The sequence below is a fragment of the Aythya fuligula genome, chromosome 22 (genome assembly GCF_009819795.1).
Source record: "Aythya fuligula isolate bAytFul2 chromosome 22, bAytFul2.pri, whole genome shotgun sequence".
In the NCBI taxonomy this organism is placed as follows: domain Eukaryota; kingdom Metazoa; phylum Chordata; class Aves; order Anseriformes; family Anatidae; genus Aythya; species Aythya fuligula.
The window spans coordinates 1,037,934-1,057,998 of NC_045580.1; the positions used below are offsets into that span (position 1 = coordinate 1,037,934).

The 20,065-nt window shown below is 51.9% G+C and overlaps 1 protein-coding gene across 4 annotated transcripts in view; it reads right to left on the reverse strand.

The window, feature by feature from the left end:
• Positions 1 to 7,255: 7,255 nt before the first annotated feature.
• Positions 7,256 to 20,065, reverse strand: part of ETS1 (ETS proto-oncogene 1, transcription factor) — a 73,010-nt gene continuing 60,200 nt past the window's right edge. For all 4 annotated transcript variants that reach the window (XM_032201873.1, XM_032201871.1, XM_032201872.1 and 1 more), the window contains 3 exons: positions 18,024 to 18,284; positions 7,962 to 8,080; positions 7,256 to 7,521 (listed from right to left, as the gene is read on the reverse strand). In XM_032201873.1, coding sequence (XP_032057764.1) covers positions 7,306 to 7,521; positions 7,962 to 8,080; positions 18,024 to 18,284 — 596 coding nt within the window. In that variant the 3' untranslated portion in view covers positions 7,256 to 7,305. The remainder of the gene's footprint in view (positions 7,522 to 7,961; positions 8,081 to 18,023; positions 18,285 to 20,065) is intronic.

The following is a 20,065-nucleotide window of genomic DNA, read 5'->3' on the forward strand; positions in this document are numbered from 1 at the left end:
GGAGCATCCCCACCCCGGGATGCAGCATTTTGGGGACCATCCACGAGCCCCAGGACCCCAGCAAGGCGGCTGGGTGCTGGTGGGCGTGTGCCCTGCCTCCCCCCTCTCCCCCCCCACCGGCAGCCGCGTTTTGGCCCCGGCCGCTGCCTCCCCCCCGAGCAGCCTGGCACAATAGCGCATTGTGGGGCCGGCTTTCAAGCGGGGCCAGGGAATGGCAGCGCGGGGGAAAGGCCGCTGGAGGAGCCGGAAAGTTGCTGTTGGACGGCGTTCAGAGGCCTCGGCGCGGCGGGAGGGAGCCGGCCGCGGAAAGCAAACAGCGCGAGGGGAGGAAAGTGCTGATGCCGAGAGGTGGCCCTGGCACCCCCGGCACCACCTGAGGCAGCGCCCAGGCACGGCGAGCCCCGGCGGTGTAAGTGAGGCCCCAGTGCCTTGCACCAGCCCTACAGCCCCAGATATTCTGGTGGAAGGTTCTTGCTGTCCCCAGCAAGCACTTGGCCATCCATGCACTGCATGTGCAGAGGGATGTGCAGGCGTGTGCGTTCACATGCAAGTGTGTGCATATGTGTGCACGCATGTGCAAGGCCCAAGGCATGGAGCAAAGCTCGTTGCCACAGGGCTCAGCTGAGCAAACAGTGCAGCAAAGGGGTGCCTGTCCTAGCAGGCTCCCCCAGGACACCCAGCCCAGTCTTTGCACCCTTCCCTCTCCATCCCTCTCCACGTCATTCCCTATATTCCCATTTCTCCCCTTTAAGAGCCTCCTTAGTCCTCTCTTTTTCTCTCTCAGAGATTTCTAGAGAGCCCTTCCCTTAGTTTAGTCTTCAGTAATTTCGGTTCCTGTTTCAATCTCTCTTATTTCCCTCAAGCACCAGTTCAGATGTCTCATTTCAAGACACCAACCTGAAAAAGGCCGGTTTGCCCCTGGCCTCTATTTAAAGCAGCCATTCTTGGTGCTTTGTGTGTCCACCTTTTAGAGTGCAAAACCAGCTCCCCAGGGTCATGCTGCTGGCTGTGCACGTCCCCGTGCTGTCACCTGGAAAAGAAAACCTGTGTGCTGCTCCAGCCACGTATGTCTGAGCACCGGGGGCCAATAAGCCATGCAAAATCCTCGTAAAAGTGCCATTCTCCATGCAGGCTTGTTTCTCCTCCTGAGGAAACAAAGCTGAACGCGGGTGCATTTTTTTTAACTCCTGGCTTGCAGCCAGCTGGGTGCATCACTGCCACGAGCAATGAGCCCGGACGGCTTTTGGCAGTGGTGGTGATGCTTCTCCTGCAGCATGAGCCCCTTCCCAAACTCTGCTTCCTCCTCCCAAAACTCCTAAGCAGGTCTTGCAGCACCCCATGCTGATGCAGAGCACCAGAAGAGGGGAGAGCATTTGCTTCATTCACCACCCCCCAATGCTTCCTCTGGGGGAGCCGTGGACGTTAACTGCTCGCCGTGATTTCCATAGCAAGCGTCGCAGGTGCACGGGGGCTTCCCCCAGCAGGCCACCCGTGTGTATTTTTAGTGCAAGCATTAAAGCAGTTGTCTCCAGGCTGTGCGTGCTGTCGGGGGGGGGGGGGGGGGGGGGGAGGAACAAGGTGGCCCTGAGGGGGTGGCTGAGTGTCCGCAGGCTCAGCTTCCCATTCTTTTTGAATTCCTATAATCCCATCCTTCCCTCTTCATCGCAGCCTAGCACCACCCTCACGTCCTGCAGTGGTCTACAGAGCTTTGCAGGCACTCCCCTTGCACACCTGTCTGCAAAGGGGGCAAAACGCCCTCAAAGAGCTGGGGCACCCTCTCCCCTTTTGCTTTTCACTGCCTCCACCATAGATGGAGCAATCTGGGGGTCACCTGCCATGGGTGCGTCCCTGTTCTGGGGTCTCACCTGTCAGAGAAGCCTCTCTGCCAGGCTCTCCTGTAATTAAACCCAGGGGTTATCCAAGTTTTGGAGCAGCCTGGGGCCACACTGCTGCTGCAAGTGGTATGGTGGTTCTTGCCCATCCACATCTCAGCCTTCAGTCCCTCCCTGGGACTTCTTGCTTCCCGCACGTCTGCAAGCTGGGTGTTGCTGTAAATGTTGTTATAAATATTCCTTATCCTGGATTCATCTGTTGCATCCTGATGCAATGCACACTGATGACTCGTCCGCTCTTCTCAGTATTCACCAAGTCTGATTCGTGCATTAGTGACCGCATTCAGTGATGATTCAGGCGAACGAGCGTCAGTGACATTGTCCATGAGGAACATGGACATTCCCTATCACAAGCTCACCAGCCCTATGAATAAGTATCGTGTCCTGGGCTGCAAGAACCTCTGCAAGACCCTGACCCTGTTAATGAGGCCTCCACGCCAATGGGCTCTGCTCAGCCCTGTGCCACAGCACAGATTTCCTCCTGGCTTGAGGACAAGGTGATACCTGAGCTGCCATATATCTCAATGGGAAAATACATAAGGCATTAAAAAATGTATTTTTTACAGATTGTGCGGTGGTTCAAGATGCAAGGATGTACTGAAATGCCGGATTTGCCCCTGGGCCAACAGTGCTGAACGGTGACAGTCTCTGAGGAGCTGGAGAGGACAACCTGCACATCCTCCTGCTGCAGCAGGAGAGGCTGGAAAAGCTCCTGCCACGTCTAGGTCCGCCTTGTCCCCACTGTCACCTGAACAGGAAAAGCAGAGGCAGCACCCAGAGCAAGAACAAAGGCTCAATAAGCACACGGAGACCGAGCGTTATGAATTATTCTTCTTTTAATTTCACATGGTTTAAAATACGATATGAAATAAGGCTACAGTATATAAAAAACTCTCCAGCAAAATGATGTGCCAGCATCAGCAATTAAAACAAAACCAATCCCCTCCTTCTTTAAGTATTCAATGTAGGAGGGACTTTTTTTGTATCCTTTTAAAAAACAAAACAAAACAAAACAAAAAAAACACAACACACGGACACACACACACATCGCTACATCTCTAAGCTACCTCAGCTCAGTTTTTTTAAAAAGCACCTGCTTTTTCCTTTTTTTTTTTTAATCTTGCTTTTAAAATTTTTTTCCACTTTTAAAAAATATAAATTATATGAAAATACAAGTTGGAAAATAGTCGAACAGCACAATATAACAATCTCTTTTTTTCTTCTTCTATGTTTATCAGCTTAAAAAAAATCCCATGTGTAAAAACAAAACAGAACAAAAAAAACTTTTTTTTTTTTTTTTAACTGAGGCAGTTAATTCCTGGAGATATTCCATTATAACATATACGTATACATAGATTTATCATTTATTTAAACCTCTTTGGAATGTAGACAACAGCTCACGGATGTTATATAGACCCTACCAGAGAGCAGAGCACGCCAAGGAATCTGAAATTTGCGACATTTATGACAAAGAAGCAACTAAGCCCCAAAGCCTCGCAGAAAACCCCTCCAGAAGAGAAATAGGCAGGAGGTGGAGACGCTTTCTGCAGCATCTGAATTTTTTGGTGCTTACTGGGACCGTTTTTTGGAGTAGGTGGTGCTTTGGGAATAGGTGTGGAGGGTAAATCTTAAAATATCTTTATTCTTGCCCTGTTGGGCATTTCTCCAGAGCGACCTCACGCTGAATGATCGCCCCTGGAGCTGGGTGGTCGTAGTGTGTAAATAATCTACACGTGCACACTCACCGGGTTCTGCTCATTGTACATGGGGATGAAATGGAGAGGCACAGGCAGCAGCAGATAGATCTGCTTGCTTTTTTTCATCTTTTTTTTGTTGTTGTTGTTTGTTTTCCACCTTTTACTGAGGTCCTTTTCCCCTCATGTTCGAAATGACCCGTTCTCTGGGAAATGCACCTTAAAAAGCCAATGGGGAAAGGAAGGTCCCAGCAGGGCCGGGTGCTGCCTGCCAAACCCCAGGGACGCTGCTCGTAAGCGCTGCGCCCCCACGGCTGGGCTCAGGCTCTGCCAGGGGACGAAGTGGACAGAGGGGGACAGAGGGAGACGTGCCCTGCGGGGGTCAGACACCAAGAACAGCAGGTCACGAGCAGGACACAGGAAATACCCAAAGCCACCAAATGCACTGGAGAGGTTCCACACCAGGACACAATTACCGGCTGCCAAGTGCCACAGGTATCTGCTGAGGGTGAAGCTCAGCTCTGCACAGAGAAACCAGCACAGGAGTGAGCCCCGTCCCTGGCAGATCTCTTGTCCCTCTCAAACCCATCCTTCTGCTTCAGCATGTGCATGGGTTAACCAAATTTTCGTGGCCTCGAAGAAGAGGAGGTCAGAGGGTTTGGGTTCCAGCACATCTGGTTCACACATCCCTCTCCACCAGTCAACATGCAATTAAAAAGCGGGAGAAAATAAAAAGAAACAAAAACAAAAACAAACAAATCTGCGAATTTCCAGTGTATAAAAACAGCACACAGCCCTCTCTGGGATGGTCTCTACAACGGGAACAAAAAGTAGAGGAAAATAGTGAATTATGAACCTGGCTAAAGAATGTCCCTAGGACTGCACTGCCCCTTTGCTGCTGTACTCACACACAGGCTGTGATCCAGGGTGGCAAACAGCCATAAGAAATGGTGAGGAAGCTCTGGCTAGGGGCTACTTCCAGAAAACAGAGCCACTCTCCATGACCTGCCCTTTCTAACCTTTAATCAGTCTTCCCGAGATCCTTGGGCATGAACTCTTGTGGTCGGTGAAACAGGTTCATTTTGGAAACCTTCAAAAAATCAGCAGAGCAGAGCAGATGAGGGATTTTGCCTGGCAGAATGATGGGAAACTCTGTTTCCTTCCATTCGAGTGAAATGTCATCCCTGTTTTCTGCTCAAAGAAGGCACTTCAGCTACAGCTGAGCACCTGATGGGCCAGGCATGGCAGGAGGCACTGTCCAGGGCACAGCACAGTGCCACAGACAGGACTTCCAAGGGCAGAAGGAGCAACTTTCAAAGCCATGCTGGAAGCAGCCCTTGAAGGAAAAGCTAAGGACACTTGGCAGCTGCATGCAAGACAGCAACCAAAAGCCTATAGAAACTGCTGGCTGCTGAAAACCCCACCCAGATGGTGTGTCCCATTGGGGTGCCCTTGTGCTCCTCGCCCGCTGCACATTTCTGTGCTGTTGCACCGTGCCTGTTCCTTGGCGAGCTGGTCCCTGCCAGGTAAAGCCGTGGTGCCTCGCTGCAGTTCCCCCCCAGTCTACATTTTCCTCTCTCCAGCTCCAAGCTGCTCCCTTCCAGCTAAGGAGACCACTTAAGTTTTACCTCCCAGCAGGCAGCGTCTCATTCCTCCTTTGGTGCTCCTTTCACCTTCCTCCCGTCCCCTTTTCCTTCCTTTCCATCCACCCCACTACTTTTCCGTACACTCAGCGGGACGGTGTGCAGCCCCAGCCCCATGAGCATACCCCACAGCCTCCCTCACCTAAGCTCCTGGCTGCTTTCCCCCTGCACCATCCTGCCTGCCCTCGCCTGCCAAGCATCTCTGGAAGGCCTCTCCCTGCCTTGCCCCCGCGCCGCTGTCTCACAGTGCCTCTGTGTTAACGCAGCTACCTAAAACACACAGATGGACAGACAAACAACACACAAACAAGGTACTTTTGGTTCAAATGCATAATACTGTCTTTAAAAATAAAATGCCCAACAGCTTTCCAGGGCAAAAGCCCTGATTCTGCAGCTGGATCCGCACGGGTCCGGCTTTGGGGTCATATCTAGGAATTTTAACTTTTACTGCCCTGTCCTCTTTGTCGCATTGAGCCCAGCCCTGGCATCAGCCTCGGTTTGCTCAGAGCATCCCAGGGACTGCTCGATGAAGCAGGAGTTGCTGCTCTGCAGGCAAACCAGCTGCAGAAGGCTCAGAGGACAGGAGGAGCAGCTCCCCCCAGGACTGATACTGCATCGGTCTTGTGCATGGGCAGGCACACGAGGCCTCTCATTTACCCCAGAGACAACAGTCATATGCTTCATGTTAATCACACCCTGACACGGTTTGCAGGATCAGCCTTACAAAGGGCAGTAAAGAGCCCATTTGCAAGGCCAATTTCCTTTCTGCATGTGCCCGGCTGGTTAAGACATACAGCAATAAAGGTAAAGCTGGTCAAAACAGGAAGGAAGAAACACTTCCTTTTGGTTTTTCAACGTTTTCTGGATTTTTTCCCCTCATCAATTTGTATGTTTTTCAGTTACCACATTCAAAATATGGGAATTTCTCCCCTGCGACCCCCCAAAAAAGAAAAAGATCTTGAAAGCACCAGAGTGTTCCTTGAGCGAAAACGCGCTCTGGAAAACGTGAAAGCCATTTTCACTGCAAATCTCAGTACATTTTGGAAAGCCACTTTGTGCACAAAATGCAGCTGTAAGAAAAAAGGGCCTATTTTTAACAGCAACAACAACAAAAAAGCGCTGTTTCAACCAGCTTTATCAGCAAATGGCGGAGCAAAGCGCGTGGGACTCGAAGCAAGAGCGGCACACCCAGCCAGCATCACCAGGAGCCAGTTTGGAGTTAATTTTCCTTCACATACGATTCAGAGATCACGAGTCGTAGCGCTACACTTCTCCAGTGGGGTCTACATAAACTTTGTGTTTTGTTTTTTTTCCTCACTGTGATAAAACTCTCTGCTGGCATAACAGAAACAAACACACACAATATTGCAATACTGAGACCATCTTAGAGCTTAAGACTATTTAAAAAAAATACTGGCACAAAATTTAATAAAATAAAACTTTAACAAATTTAAAAAAAAAAGTCTTGATCCCTCCTAGCAAAAATTCTGCCTTTTGTATAAAAGAAGACAACCGACAGAAAGGCGATGTTACAAGAACAACAAACAGTTCTTGTTTTTTTCCTATATTGCCCCTCCCCAAAGCAGGAAGTTTCACCCACTTTTGTTTTCCCTCCCCCCCAAAAAAGTTTAAAATCTTCAAATCCTTAGGAATACTGTCATTTCCTGAACTGTCAGTTTGTTGTGCCAACAGCACAATAACCGAAGGGATCCGTTTGTTAATAGTTTTCTAAACAGCAAGGGATGGGGAGGATTTTTTTTTCTTTTTTCTTTTTTTTAAAGTGAGCTACATTTTTCTGGCTTTCTTAAAACTCAGAATTTCACCCCAAAAAAGCCTGTCTTGGAGCTTTCAGAAAAAAAAAGGCCCATCCTTCTCCAAAACAAACTTTTTAGGTTTCGACGAAAAGTTTGACTCATCCACCACCCTCTCTCCCAACATCCTCAAAGCATTAGATCTGAGTTGCTCTTAACAACAAAAAAAATAACAAAAAAAAAAAAAAAAGGAAAAAAAAAAAGATAAAGTCCCATCAACTCTCCAGAATGACACGAGGCCATCGGCCACCCCAGCCGGCTGCCTTCACTCATCGGCATCCGGCTTGACGTCCAGCATGGCATGGAGCTCCTCCGGCGTGTAGCCCAGCAGGCTCTGCAGGTCGCAGACGAAGCGGTAGACGTAGCGCTTCCCAGCCGTCTTGTGGATGATGTTCTTGTCATAGTAGTAGCGCAGGCCACGGCTCAGCTTCTCGTAGTTCATCTTGGGCTTGTTTTTCCTCTTGCCCCATCGCCTGGCCACCTGGGAGAGGGGTGGGGAGAGTTAGAGAGGGGAAGGACCGCATGGGGATGGACAGGGAGGGGCTTTCTGGCTTGCTTGGGCATCCTTTGGGTACAGAAGCCAAGGAAGGGAATGAACAGCCCACCCGTTTCCCAAAATCAATTGGAAGACCCAAGTCCCACCTGCACATCTTATTTGAAAAGTTCTGTCACCATGCCTTTCTTTACTGTTTCAGCTACTTCCCACCAAATGTGGGTGTGTATTACTGCTTCCGACATATATATTACTGCAGCCCAATTTTTAACAAGTTTCCAGCTGGGCTCTAATTCATTGTTTTTCCCTACATAAGACCAGAACAACATGACTGCCCCAAACTCAGCCATGAAGGGTGGAGAGAAGAATTATCCTAGCAAATATTTTAGTGGTGTTTGGGCTGAGCACTGAATTCCTGGGTACTCTACCTCATCTGGATCGGAAAGTTTGAACTCCCAGCCATCACCCGTCCAGCTGATGAAGGACTGACAGGACTTGTCAGTGAGCAGTTCCAGCAGGAATTGCCACAGTTGGATGGGTCCGCTGCCTAGAAAGACAAAGGAAACATGAGACATCAATGCCAGGAAAGCACAGCCCCTTCTATCCTAGCCCAAGGGGGAAAAAAATCACATGCAATTGGTGCTCACTGGAAAAGAAAATAAAACCTACCAATGAGAAAAGAAAAGTCAGTGGCTGCAGGGCAAGATCTGGGCTGGGATGACAACTTGAGAGTTAAATCCTGCAGGTAAAAGAGCTTCCTATTTGCAGTAAGAGCTGAATATTCATGCACTGGAATGCTTCACTTCGAGTTACATAAATAGGATTATTTTTCTGGCACCCAAACAGCGAGCAGTCGTTGTCTTGGCACAAGAGCACCACCGCTTCCTACGTGCCAAAAACCTCCTGGCCATTGAATGAACTCCGGCAGACTCCTGCTTCCCGACCTTGACTCTTTGCTCCGTGGCTGTTTACTGAGATAAAGGGGACCCAGGTATGAAAATTATTTGGCCCCTTTCCAGGGCATGTTGCTGCAGGCACAGACTGCGCTGGCTCACTGAGATGGGCAGGGGCTGGCGGCTCTGGCAGGCAGGGCTCAGCCCCACGCTCCCCAGGGCTGCTGGTTCTCCTTACCCAGCAAGGCAAGAGCATCCCTCGCCACGGTTGTTCAGCCTCTCTTTACAGCTCCATGGTCTCCCTGTTTCACATGGATGCTGATTTTGGCCAAGAGCAATTTGTCTCGGGGTCCTGGGCCCAACACACCTAATGTGCAGTAGCTGGTGCACCGCATTGAGAGACTAAGGCTTCACAGCCTGGTTTTGTCTGGATTAATGGTGTATGTGGAGTGATTTAAACAAAAAACAAAAACACTTATCTTTTCTGTGCACTTGCATCCCAATCAAAGGTAGAGAAGAAGCCCTCAAGCCAAAAGCTCTTTGATGAGCAACTTTCAAATGTGGCCACAGCCGAAATATTGTGCTTAGCTCTAGGAAACGTGTTCTGGGAAAAATTCTGCAATGTTTTAAATGGAGCTTAGACAATCTCAGTAATAATAATGACAATAATAATAATAAACAGAGCCAGAGGTTAGAGGAAATGATTTATCACCAAAAAAATTGTGCTGGATTAGGATGGCAGGCAGGATGGGGTAAAGCCGCCTGCTGACACCAATGAGAACAAGCTTCAAGCGAGGAAAGAAGTCATTTAGTCAGAAAAAGGGATGGAGAACAGCCTATTTCCATGGATGACAATGGAGATGTCAGTGCTGTGGCTGCGGGATAACCCGCTGAGGGAGGAGAGGGGTGTTCCCCCTTTTCCACAATGTTTCAAATGACTCAAAAAGCAGACAGGCTGGTAGCGAGCAGGAAATGACAGCTCCAGGACAGGCGCATGGGGACTGGGGAATCACTGCGCCCCGTCCAGCCCACCCCGAAGGGCATAGCTCTGTTTTCCCCTATGAAATCCCTCCAGGTTTTGTGGGCTCTGGGTCCTCCACCAAGCCACGGGGAACAAATGAGCCCTGGCCGGCCAGCAGCATCTCATCCCTGGTACCCTGGCCCAGGCTGTGGGCAGGACAAAGCAGAGGGCTCAGCATCTCTGGCTGTAAATGAGGAGACACTTGGCAGGGAGAAGCTCCTGCCTGCTGTCCTCAGCTGCAGCTTGCCGAGAGGCTGACTCCGAGACCTCCGGCAGGGTGGAGGCAGAGCCGCCTCACACCACCCGCAGCAGAGCAAGGGGGGAAATGCAGCTCACGCCTTCGCCTTGTGTCCCAAATGGAAGAGGCAAAAGCCCGGCCCAAAATGTCATCACATCTCAAAGACTTGGCCTATGTACAGCACCAAGCTCTACGTACAGGGAAGCTATTGGGCAACAGGGTATTTCAGCCTCCTGAGGCCCTCCACGGGGAATTGCAGGTGAATTCATGCAGGGACAATTTCTCATCCCATCTCACTTTACACCAATCCCCTACACACGTAAGGAGAGCAGCCAGTGCCAAAACCAGGTCAACAGAAACACTCCTAGGGCACAGGACTGAAGCACAACCAGGTTTGTCACCCTGATTTCTCTCTTGCCTAGAAAAAACAAATACTCCTCCTCTAATATATAACAGATGGAAACCCACCGCTTGGGCACCAGCTTCCTGGAGAGCGAATCCCTTCGAAATCCCCCTGGGCCACCCTGGAGGCTTTCGAGGTGTCGGGGACTCGATGCGAGAGGTGCCGCTATGCCCCAGCCAAGCGGCCGGTGTGGTTTATGCGCAGTGCTGGCGGCTCGGCTGCCAGCTGGCGTGGGGAGGTGTTGGGAAACCCAGTAATTCCTCGCCCTCTCTCCAGCGAGCAAGGTAGGCTCCTGCCGCTGTGCCGGGTGCTGCTCTGGTGGGTATTTTGGGATTTTGAAGGAAGCGGTGTAATGCAGCGGCTTGTGCCTTGGAAGAGGGATTCCCAAGGTCTATTCCTAGCCGCCTGTGGGACTAGTGTAAAACCCCAAATTCCTCCGTGTTGGACAGGCAATTATGTCAAGAATGTGTTTACTGCACAGCTCGCAGGCATGTCTCAGCTCCTATAAACACACACCCTGCCAGAGGGGAAGGCAGCGGAGGCCCCGCAGATGTGTTGCCGCTGGGGTACGATGCTGAGATGTCAGCAGGGCTGACACGAGGTGGCAGGAACCAAGCCCCAGCACATGCCCAAGCCTGCGTGCCCGAGAACAGTGCTGGGGAGACCATGGGAGCGGTGGTGTCAGTGGAGGAAGGAAAAATGATCAGGGCAGGGGTGCTGGGCGGTCCGTGCATGGGCTGGTTGGGCAGAATAGCTGCAATTAGTGCTGAGAAGGCTCTCTTCAGAGCTTAGTTTCTTTTGCCTGCTCTGCAGCAAAGCAAGGCACAGGGAAGTGTTTCTTCCACCACCTAGGAGAGGATTTCCCCGTGGCACTTAGCTCGCACAGAGACATCCACCCACCCACAGCGCGTCCCCAGCGTGATGCTGCCGGGCTCATCTCCGCTCCCTGAACCTCCCCCCCAACAGCTGGGAGCAGCGCCCATTTTCCATCCCTTCTGCTTACACTCATCCTCCCACCCCTGGCTGAGGCTTCAACTCCCCACCCAGATGCCCGGTCCAGCTCTCTGTGCTGCAGAGATGTGCCAACACCACCGCTGGCATAGCTCAGTGACTTCACCCCACCAGGAGACCCTGTTGCATTGCTCACCCCCCCAAACACCAATTTTACACCAATCCCCACTGGAGCACTCCTGCAGCCTTTTCTTGGATGCAGCCCCAAGCGTGGGGTGCAGGGACACAAGCCACCCTTTATGGTGCCAGTTTCTCCGTGCACACCCAGGGACTTCCCAGACCAAGACGCCCGCCCCGCCGCGACCCCTGGCACCCACGGAGGCTGCTAAGAATAGCGCCCGCCCGGGGGGCTCACCGCCCAGCAGGGCCACAATGGGGACCCTGTCTCGCCTCGGTGGCACTGAAGAGGGTCCTTCAGCAGGGCCCGCTGGGGAGTGTCACACCGCAGGAATTCTCCCACGTCAGGGGGAAAATATGCCTCTCATGCTGGATGACAACCGGCCTCTGCTCAGGCCTCCTTGGCTGGTGCTGCACCAGTCCTCCAAAGTCCTCACAGCATCCTCGGACAGGGCTGGAGGTCCCCTTCTGCCTTCTTACCCCTGGCTCTGGAGGTTAAAACTAAAGTGCACCATCTCCAAAACCCTTCCAGCCCTTCTGCAAGAAGTGCTTTGCTAGCTCCAGCCTTTAACCCAAACTGCAGGCTGGGCACACCAACCAGCTCTGCCACCCTAAGAATCCCCCACGGCATCAAATAAATGTGGTTGTGACTCTGAATCCTAAAATTCAGACCTGGAGAAGCCTGCCCATGTCAGAAGTGACTCCTAAACCTTCCGAGAGCTGGAAGTGTTGGCCCCATTGGACAGCCATTTGTGGCAGCGCCTGGTTTTTATACGGAATTTAGGAGCCTCTGCAGTGTAATGCAACTGCTTGCATCTCAAAGGCCCTCTCCCAGAGAGGGAGGGGACAACCAAGACAAAAATTTGGGCAGGTCTGAGCTGGTTTTGTATTTGTGCCTGCAGCAAGTGAGTCTGGGGCAGGCGATGCCCCAGGCCCTCGTCCCAGCCTAGCACACCCCTGCCAGCCACTTTCCCCGTCGCCGGCACAGACAGGCGTGTGCACCATGCACGGGAGGGCCCAGCCCAAAACGCACCATCCTCACCGTCTCTCGAGCCGGTTTCACACCCCCACCCCTCTCAACGGCCTCTGTTTGAAAGAAGGAAAACAAAACAAAACAAAAAAAAACTTCAAAAAAAAAAAACACAGCACACCTATGCTTTTTGCTCTGTGGTTTGTGGTTCCAACCAAACAGAGCGACTGGGCACAGCAACATCTCCAAAACAGCCTTCGCCTCCATCTTGTGCCCACCTTGCCCAAGCCCCCTGTGGTGCCGATGCAGTGCCGGGGTCCCGAGCCCCCCCTTGCCGTGCCAGGATTGCAGAGCTCGGCCCCAACGCTGCCGTGTCAGCCCCAGCCCTTGCCCAGCCGGGTCACACCACTGCACAGGGCAGGTTTTGTGCAGGTCAGAGGACACCGGGGTGCAAATCAAAGCATCTCCGAGGAGCAGGTGTGAACGAGGTGGGGAAGGACCCAAAAAGCTCCTTCCCTCCATGTGCTTACGGAACATCCAGATGGGCCACTCCGTGCTTTTTGGCTTTCCTGACCCATCTCCTCCATCTCAAGGAGAACCATGAGTATCCTGGCAAAGCATGAGGGGCTCAGTAAGCTTCATATCTCCCTCCTGACGGTGGTCCTGCCGGCACAAGCTGCCATGTGATGCCCCGAAGGGGGCACTGAGCAGCAGCTGCTGCTTTGCTCTCACCTCCAGGCTGCTGCGAAGCTGCTGAGGGGGCTGCAGCAGCGCTGGGGAGAGCTGAGCTGCTGTCACGGTCGGGCAGCAGTGCGTGGGGCTGATTTCACTGTCATTTGCACATGTCTGGCAGGTGGAGCAGGAGCCACTGAACCAGCCCCGCGTCCCACCCTGCAGCTCGGGAAGGGCTGCGGGGCACAGACAGGCGCTGTGGGGGAGGCAGAAAAGCATCAGGAGCTGCTGCTGGCCACACTTCAAGTCCACCTACAAGGGCGGGTAAAGCACAGGACACAAAACGAGTGAGCTAGCACCATCACCTGCATCTCCCGGGCTGGAGGGGCTGTTGTGTTTCTTCTGCCTGCCAGGGCCAGCTGGCTGCACCTCTGGGTTGCCCTAAGCAGAGCTACAAGCACCTGGGATGCTCATGGAGGCACGCTTCTCCAGCAGTGCGGGGCGCAGGAAGGAAGGATGCTGATGTTTCTAGGAAAGCAACTGCACAGGCTCTGGATGCCAAGGACACCCGGATCTCCGGAGCACAGCAGGAGAGGGGCCAGGAAAGCAGCTGCTAGTGGATTTTTGGATGCCCACAAGCGCAGCACATCTGGGGAGCTCGCTGGCTGGAAGCTGCAGGCCAGCAGCGTAAGCAACAAGAAGGGAAGAAGCAGCACACAAGCTCTCTTGAAAGAGACCCACTTTCTTTGGCATCAGCTCGACTTTCTTGCAAAACAGCAGCTGCGTGCTTTCACTTCTGTGTCACAGATAAGCATCGCTCAGAAACGGAGGCTTGTCGAAGGCACAGCTTCGGGCTCTACACCACAGACACTTGGGACAGGGCAGACGGGTTTACCCAGCACATTTGGGCCATATCGACACGGTGCCATGAGTGCTGATAGCAAGGCTCGGGGCTGGACCCAGCCCAGGCAAAACCGTTAGCTGTGCAGACACGCTCCTGGGTGCTCAGGCCAGATAGCATCTCAGAGGGGTCGGCTATTCCCAGCACTACTTTCTGTCTTCTCTAAGGGCAGCACGATAATGAAGATAGTATCAATCTGTCGCTAAGAGAGATGGTCAGGTCCTGCGTGATATTAGCTGGGAAGGAGGCATTAACTCTCTAGGTGCTGAGATTGTCTGTAAAGGCTTCAGCAACTCCCTAGCCAGGCCTGTAGTAAAGGGCTGCAGTACACATGCAACACTGGCCTTGCTGACAAGGGATCGAGCTCTGCTTTGCAGTCACCTCACCCTGCTCATCCCTCTTTCCTCCCTTCCCCTCCCAAATCCGAGGGGAATTGCTGTGCTCCGCTGGTTTGGCTATTTGGAGCAGCACATCGCAGCTCAGCAGCAGGGCTCGGGCGTTGCAGCAACACAGGCAGTGCTGCGAGATGGAAAGCCCCAGCCTGCACAGCCCTGCATGCCACAAAGCCAACACGCACATCTCAGCTCCAAACCCACGCAGGTGCTCAAGAAAAGCCGAAAGCAACTCAGCCCAGGGCGGCGATAGCCAACCACCACAGGAGCACAGGGTCAGAACCTCCGCTGGACCTGCACCACCGAGGACAGCAGCACAAGTAGGTCAGAGGAGTGGAAAAATAAACACAGGGCAGAAAGGCCGAAGACCAGTGCGGTCAGACCCACACCACAGGCAGCACTGTTCTCTGCTACGGCCTATTGGTGTTCATCCACCAGGTCTCACAAGGGATCAGGGTGGCTTGTTGGAGCCAGCAGCTTGCAGGATCCGGCTACAGCGCAGCCCCAGGCAGGGTGCAGGTGGCAGGGAGGCGAAGCTGAGCTCGCTTTAACCCAGCTGAGCTCGGGTATGGAGGGATCTGTGTGCCAGTGTGCACCTAGCACGAGCCACCCGCCCACGCTAAACGCTGTGCGGCTGCACAGACCCGCTCAGATAAGTCAATGTGAGACCTAGCACATCTGCCTGCAGAGCAGATGCGTCCTGATGCACCCCGGATGCATTCTCTCTCCGTTTCCTAGGTCATTTCACAAAAAAAAAAAAAAAAAAAACTGGCTCATTGTAAGACTCAAGTTGGCCAAGCCCAAGAGCGGCTGCCCCAAAACCCAAGGTGTCCAGAGTTGGCCCTCCCTGCAGCTATGGAAACTGAAGTTCACCAACTCCGGAGCAGTTACATCTCTCCTTCAAAAAAAGATAAGAAAATTGCATCAACCTCTATCTGAGCAACCATGGCAACTTGTTAAATTAGGTCAAGATGTGGGGGCAGATAACACAGCTTTGAAAAGCTGCTTGCGAGCAGGGTGAAGAACACATCAAACGCAAATGGCGCTTCCGCCAAAATGCACCTTCTCACCAAAGCATGCGCCTCCTAGGGCAGATACCATCAGCGATCTGCCGCGGCTGCGATAAAGCACTGTGCCACCTCCCAGGGCCACGGGCAAAACAGGCACGGTGACAAAACCCAAACGATATTGTCAGGTTCCTAAAGTGAACCCAGAGACCCTGGAGATGAAGGACGCTGTCTGCCAGGCTTTGCCCTCCTGTTTTCACTCTGCGAGTCCTAAAAGGCTCACGCTGAGCCACCGTGGTGTGTCTGCTGGGTGCTCCAAAAGGCTGGCGACGGGATGCCCAGCACTGGACACATGCTCAAGGCATCACCCGAGTCAGAAATGGGAAGCAGGGGTCTCAGGCACTTTGGGGTGACACTGGGCTGGTAACCCCCTGCTCTGCTCGTTTGGAGGCTCCACTGCCTCACCAAGCTGCATAGAGCCCAGAATTCAAGTTCCTCTGCTCTAGCCACTAGACAGCACTTCCTCCCCTGAGTAAACGGCAAGTAAAGCAAATCAAAAAAAAATAGTAATAAATAAAAAGAAGAAGAAGCCAGGAGTTCTGCCTGAGAGTCCCCACTGTCCTTGCTCAGCTGGCCCAGGAGAGGTCCAGCACTTCTTCACGGCCAGCCTCAATTTTTTTTTTTATTTTTTTTGCAGAAATATGCTACTGCAAAGCAGTTTCAAGAGGGCCCAGTCCTCCTATGGTCTGTAAGGCAACATGTTCTCACTTGCTCTCGCTGTGACCTGCTTTCACAGCAGCCTGGCTTTGCCTTGCACCCATGCTGGGCTCCCTCTGCACAGAAAATATAAGGTGCTGACAGGTCAGTAGGCTTTAAAAAGGGACAGAGGACTTCCCTGGAGTCACACATCTGCAAAACTCATCTGTCCAAAGGTATTTCCCAATGGTGAATGCAGGCTGTAGTGGTTTCAGCACTGAATCACTGCTTAGCAGCCTCCGGGGCAAGTGCTGCAACCAAGAATTTGGAAGTGGCCGATGTTTCTGGAAACCTCCAAATTTCCTTTCCCCCATTTAAAGTTTCTCAAGTGAAGCAATGAAAAAAACTTATTGATCATGTCAAAATGCTTGGGCTGAGGGATTATCGTCCCAGCTCAAAACGGGGATTGAAATGAGGCAAGGGAAAAAGTTACGTGGCGCAAAGCCTTTGGAAGTGTGCTCTGGCACTGCGTTAACTGAGGTCTCGCTTTCCTGGCGGCAAGAGTCCAAGGACACTCTTTGGGGTGCTAATACCCCCTGGCAAAACAGCGGCTCCAGCTTCAGCTCTTTGCTGGCAGATCGGGGTGGGAATGCCGCCTCTCCACAGGGGCAGCGCTTCTCTTCCAGGAGCCAGAGCAAACAGGGAGGGAAGCAGCCTGGAGCAGCTAGGAGCTTGGGCAGCACAGCTCCTAGCTTTGCCAGTGCTCCTGTGCCTCAGTTTCCCCAGCTGTTAAAAAGCAACCAGTGCTGCTGGCCAGGCACTGAGCACCCAAAACACTTCCACAGCCCTGGTGAAAGGCGTTATCAGGAGAGAAGAGGAATAAAGAAGTGCATGGAGTGCTCACCAGTCTCTTTTCTTATGAACATCAACTTCTGTGGCAGGGCAGAGGATGGTGTCTGGGGGCATAGCCCCTCCTACTGCTCGTGCTTCTCCCTTCCACATCCCCCAGCCAAAAACCATTCAGGAATGGCAGAGCACACTTTTATTTTGCATAGACCTGGTTGAAACTGGCTCATTCAGCAGGCCAGGCTAAGCGTTCTTTCTAACTAAAGCTATAGCAACAAACCACTTCCTTTTTTACACATAGCTCCTAAAATTATCTCTCCACCTCTCCTCCCCTCTGCATTTACCCCCAACAAAAACTAGATATCAGCCCTAAGACGAGCTGTGCGTGGGAGGAGATTTCAGGGACAGTCGCACCTCAGGATCTGCTCTGAACCTTTTGATGATCTTTATCTGCACAAACTATTTCCACTGCTTGGCTCCTCTGGGCCACAGCTGCTACCAGCTGGGGCAGGAGGGCTCAGTATGAACAAGGGAGAGGAACAGGCAGGAGTCTGTCCTACAAATTCTACCTGCAATTCAGGGAAGAGATACGGCACGGAAGGACTGGAAAGGATTATCCCAACATTAGCATGAAGCCCTATCCCACTAGGTTTCTCTCTTCTGGGGAGAAGAGATGGCCAGATTGCTGGAGGGCTGTCACATAAAAAGCCAGAGTTTCTGTGGTCTATCACCTTCTCATCTCTCCCAGCGCAGGGAATGGAAAATATTTGGGTCTGCTTTGGCACTGTCCCATTCCTGCCTCTCACCAACACAAAGAGCAGAGCACAGTCCGTCCTCGCTGCTGAAAGGGGATAAGATCATTTTGCATCACGCACAGCAGTGCTGAAACACAGTCACTCCTGCCTGAGGTGGGAAACCACAAGCACGTGGCCAGCACGTTGCATAAAAGTGGCGGATGGGGAAACAAAGGCTCTCTAGTACTTTGTGTTCTCAACAATACACACCAGACACCAGCTCCTACACCAAACTCAACCAGGAGGCATCCAGGTGTAAACGAAAACACAAAGCATCAATTGCCCCGTGCTCAGCTGTGTCCTCGATCCTCCGTGAGGGCTGGAGTACCCACACTCAAAGGACCTGCAGCTTTGGGGGGTGCTCTCACGTGTGCACACATGCATGTGGTTGGGACATCTCAAAAACCCTTACTCACAATGATGCAAAATTGGGCAAACCAAGACCCTGGAAGCTCTGACCTCTGCCAAAGTAGAGGTTCTACCTGAGGTGCCCAGCAGAGAGGTGTTTTCCCGAGGACCGTGACCCTACCTGTGTAGCCAGCGAGGGCAGCAGCAGGAATGACAGGCTTGTCCTTGTTCATATCGGCCCGATCTCGAACATAGTCCTTGAAGGTGCCCTTGGGCTTGTGGTTGGGCAGGGCGGCGGGGTAGTCCTCCGAGTCAAAGCTGTCGTAGGAGGGGACGCGCTGCAGGCTCTGGAAGGAGGACTGGCTGCTCCAGGACTGCGTCAGGCGGTCGCAGCTGTCGTAGCTCTCTATGCTCTCAAAGGAGTCCTGGCCACCCAGTTTACCTGGGTAGAAGGAAGGGCATGTGAGAGGTGCTTGGCCAGCACAGGGATGCTCCACCTGGCTGTGGCTATGAGCGGGATGCTTCATTTGCCCACAGCACAGGCAGAAGGCAGCCAGGCAAACACTGCTGTCACACCGCACCTCACATCCAACCAAACTCAAAAGTAAGCCCTGTAACTGGGATACCTTTGGTATCTTCACAACTCAAAAGCAGGGCCATCTGAGCCCTGGAAAAGTTCAGGCAGCAGAGCAAGGCAGGCAGAATTTGGGGAAAAGCTCAGTCCTGACTCTATCAGAGAGAGATGTCGGGGGCTAACTGGAAATTGCCCTCCCTTTCAAAAGGCAATGGCAGAGAAACAAACTGCTTTAGACAGATATTTGGGGCTTGGTTCAGGTACCTAAATATGGGAACTGCACGGCCTCTTGCTCATATTGCAGACCTGTATCTTTCTGCAGCAAGTCCTATACTGGAACTGCCAGCCCTGTGCAAGTGCTCCTCAGGCATGTTCAAGGGCACCGGACACCTGGCTTCTTGACTTTTCACATTTCCTACAAAACTCTACAGCAGCCTTTTATTGCCATATGTTACAACCGACTTCCACCTTCAAATCCCCAAACAGCAGCAGATTTGATGGAGGAGGAGAGCAAAAGGCTGAGAGCTCAAACAGCTATTTTTCCAGTTCTGGTAAGGTGAGCACAGCTGGCTTGTATCAAGGCTACTCTCCAGGGTATTTTTAGTAAAGAGCAGAACATGAGAGGCCAGATCCTCAGCAATGCTATGCTGATTTACACCCTCTAGAAAACAGCACAAGTATACCCTCTGTACTTAAAACAGAGAGCTAAAAAAGGATCCGAAGAACAAACTGAAATTGCTCTCTCTGATCTCCCTTACACTGACGATTGCTCAACATCTTTACTGACAAACTAAGTGCAACAGGATCATTCAAGTTCACTAATTTCCCAAACTGGGCTAAAAACAGCTGCTGGGATTGTGCAAGAGCTCCTGGAGAAATTTCCATTGGCAGAACTACCCACAGCTTGGGCCCAGATATTAAATCACAGGGGAACAGGAACGTGGAAGGACACTGGCACGTTCCCCCAAATATTTGTTGTGCTGTAGTTTGAAGAGCACTTGCTGCAAAAAGGCTTAACTACTGTGGGTGCAGAGCTGTGCCAAAAAGTCAGCTCTGCCCTGATTGCTGGCCTCAGCTACAGGCATCTTCCCCTTCATCCTAAAAAGATGCTCTCTCTTCAACCAAATCAAGTAGTGTTGTAAGCCTGGGATTCCAGCTTACGTTCACCTTCCCCTTAGCATGATTTCACTAGACTCAACATAGTCTTACATCCAACATTTCCCCTTACAGGCCTTCCTGGTAGTTACTTCTAGCGAGTCCACGCTTCAAAATGATTCTCCTGATAATATCCACGCTAAATTCATTTATTTATTTATTTGTTTCTTTGTTTAAGGACTTCACAAAATATACTTGAATTCTGTAAGGGGAAAATAACACCGTTTTGTGCACGTTCATTGGCATAACCACTTCCCTGAGAAGTCCTGGGGTACGATCCCTTTTAGAAAAGGAAATAAAAGTCTGCCAGATGAACAGCTTCAGTGCTGGGGACGTGACTTTTGCTGTTTCACTGAAAATTCACCCAAATTTGACCTAGCTGTGAGCTTTTGCAAATCACGCCTTGCACCTACTCAGGAGAAGTTTGTTAAGAGTTTGGCAGCTACGCTTTCTAACCAGACGCCTTCACTGATAAGGCAGAGTGAAAAAACTCC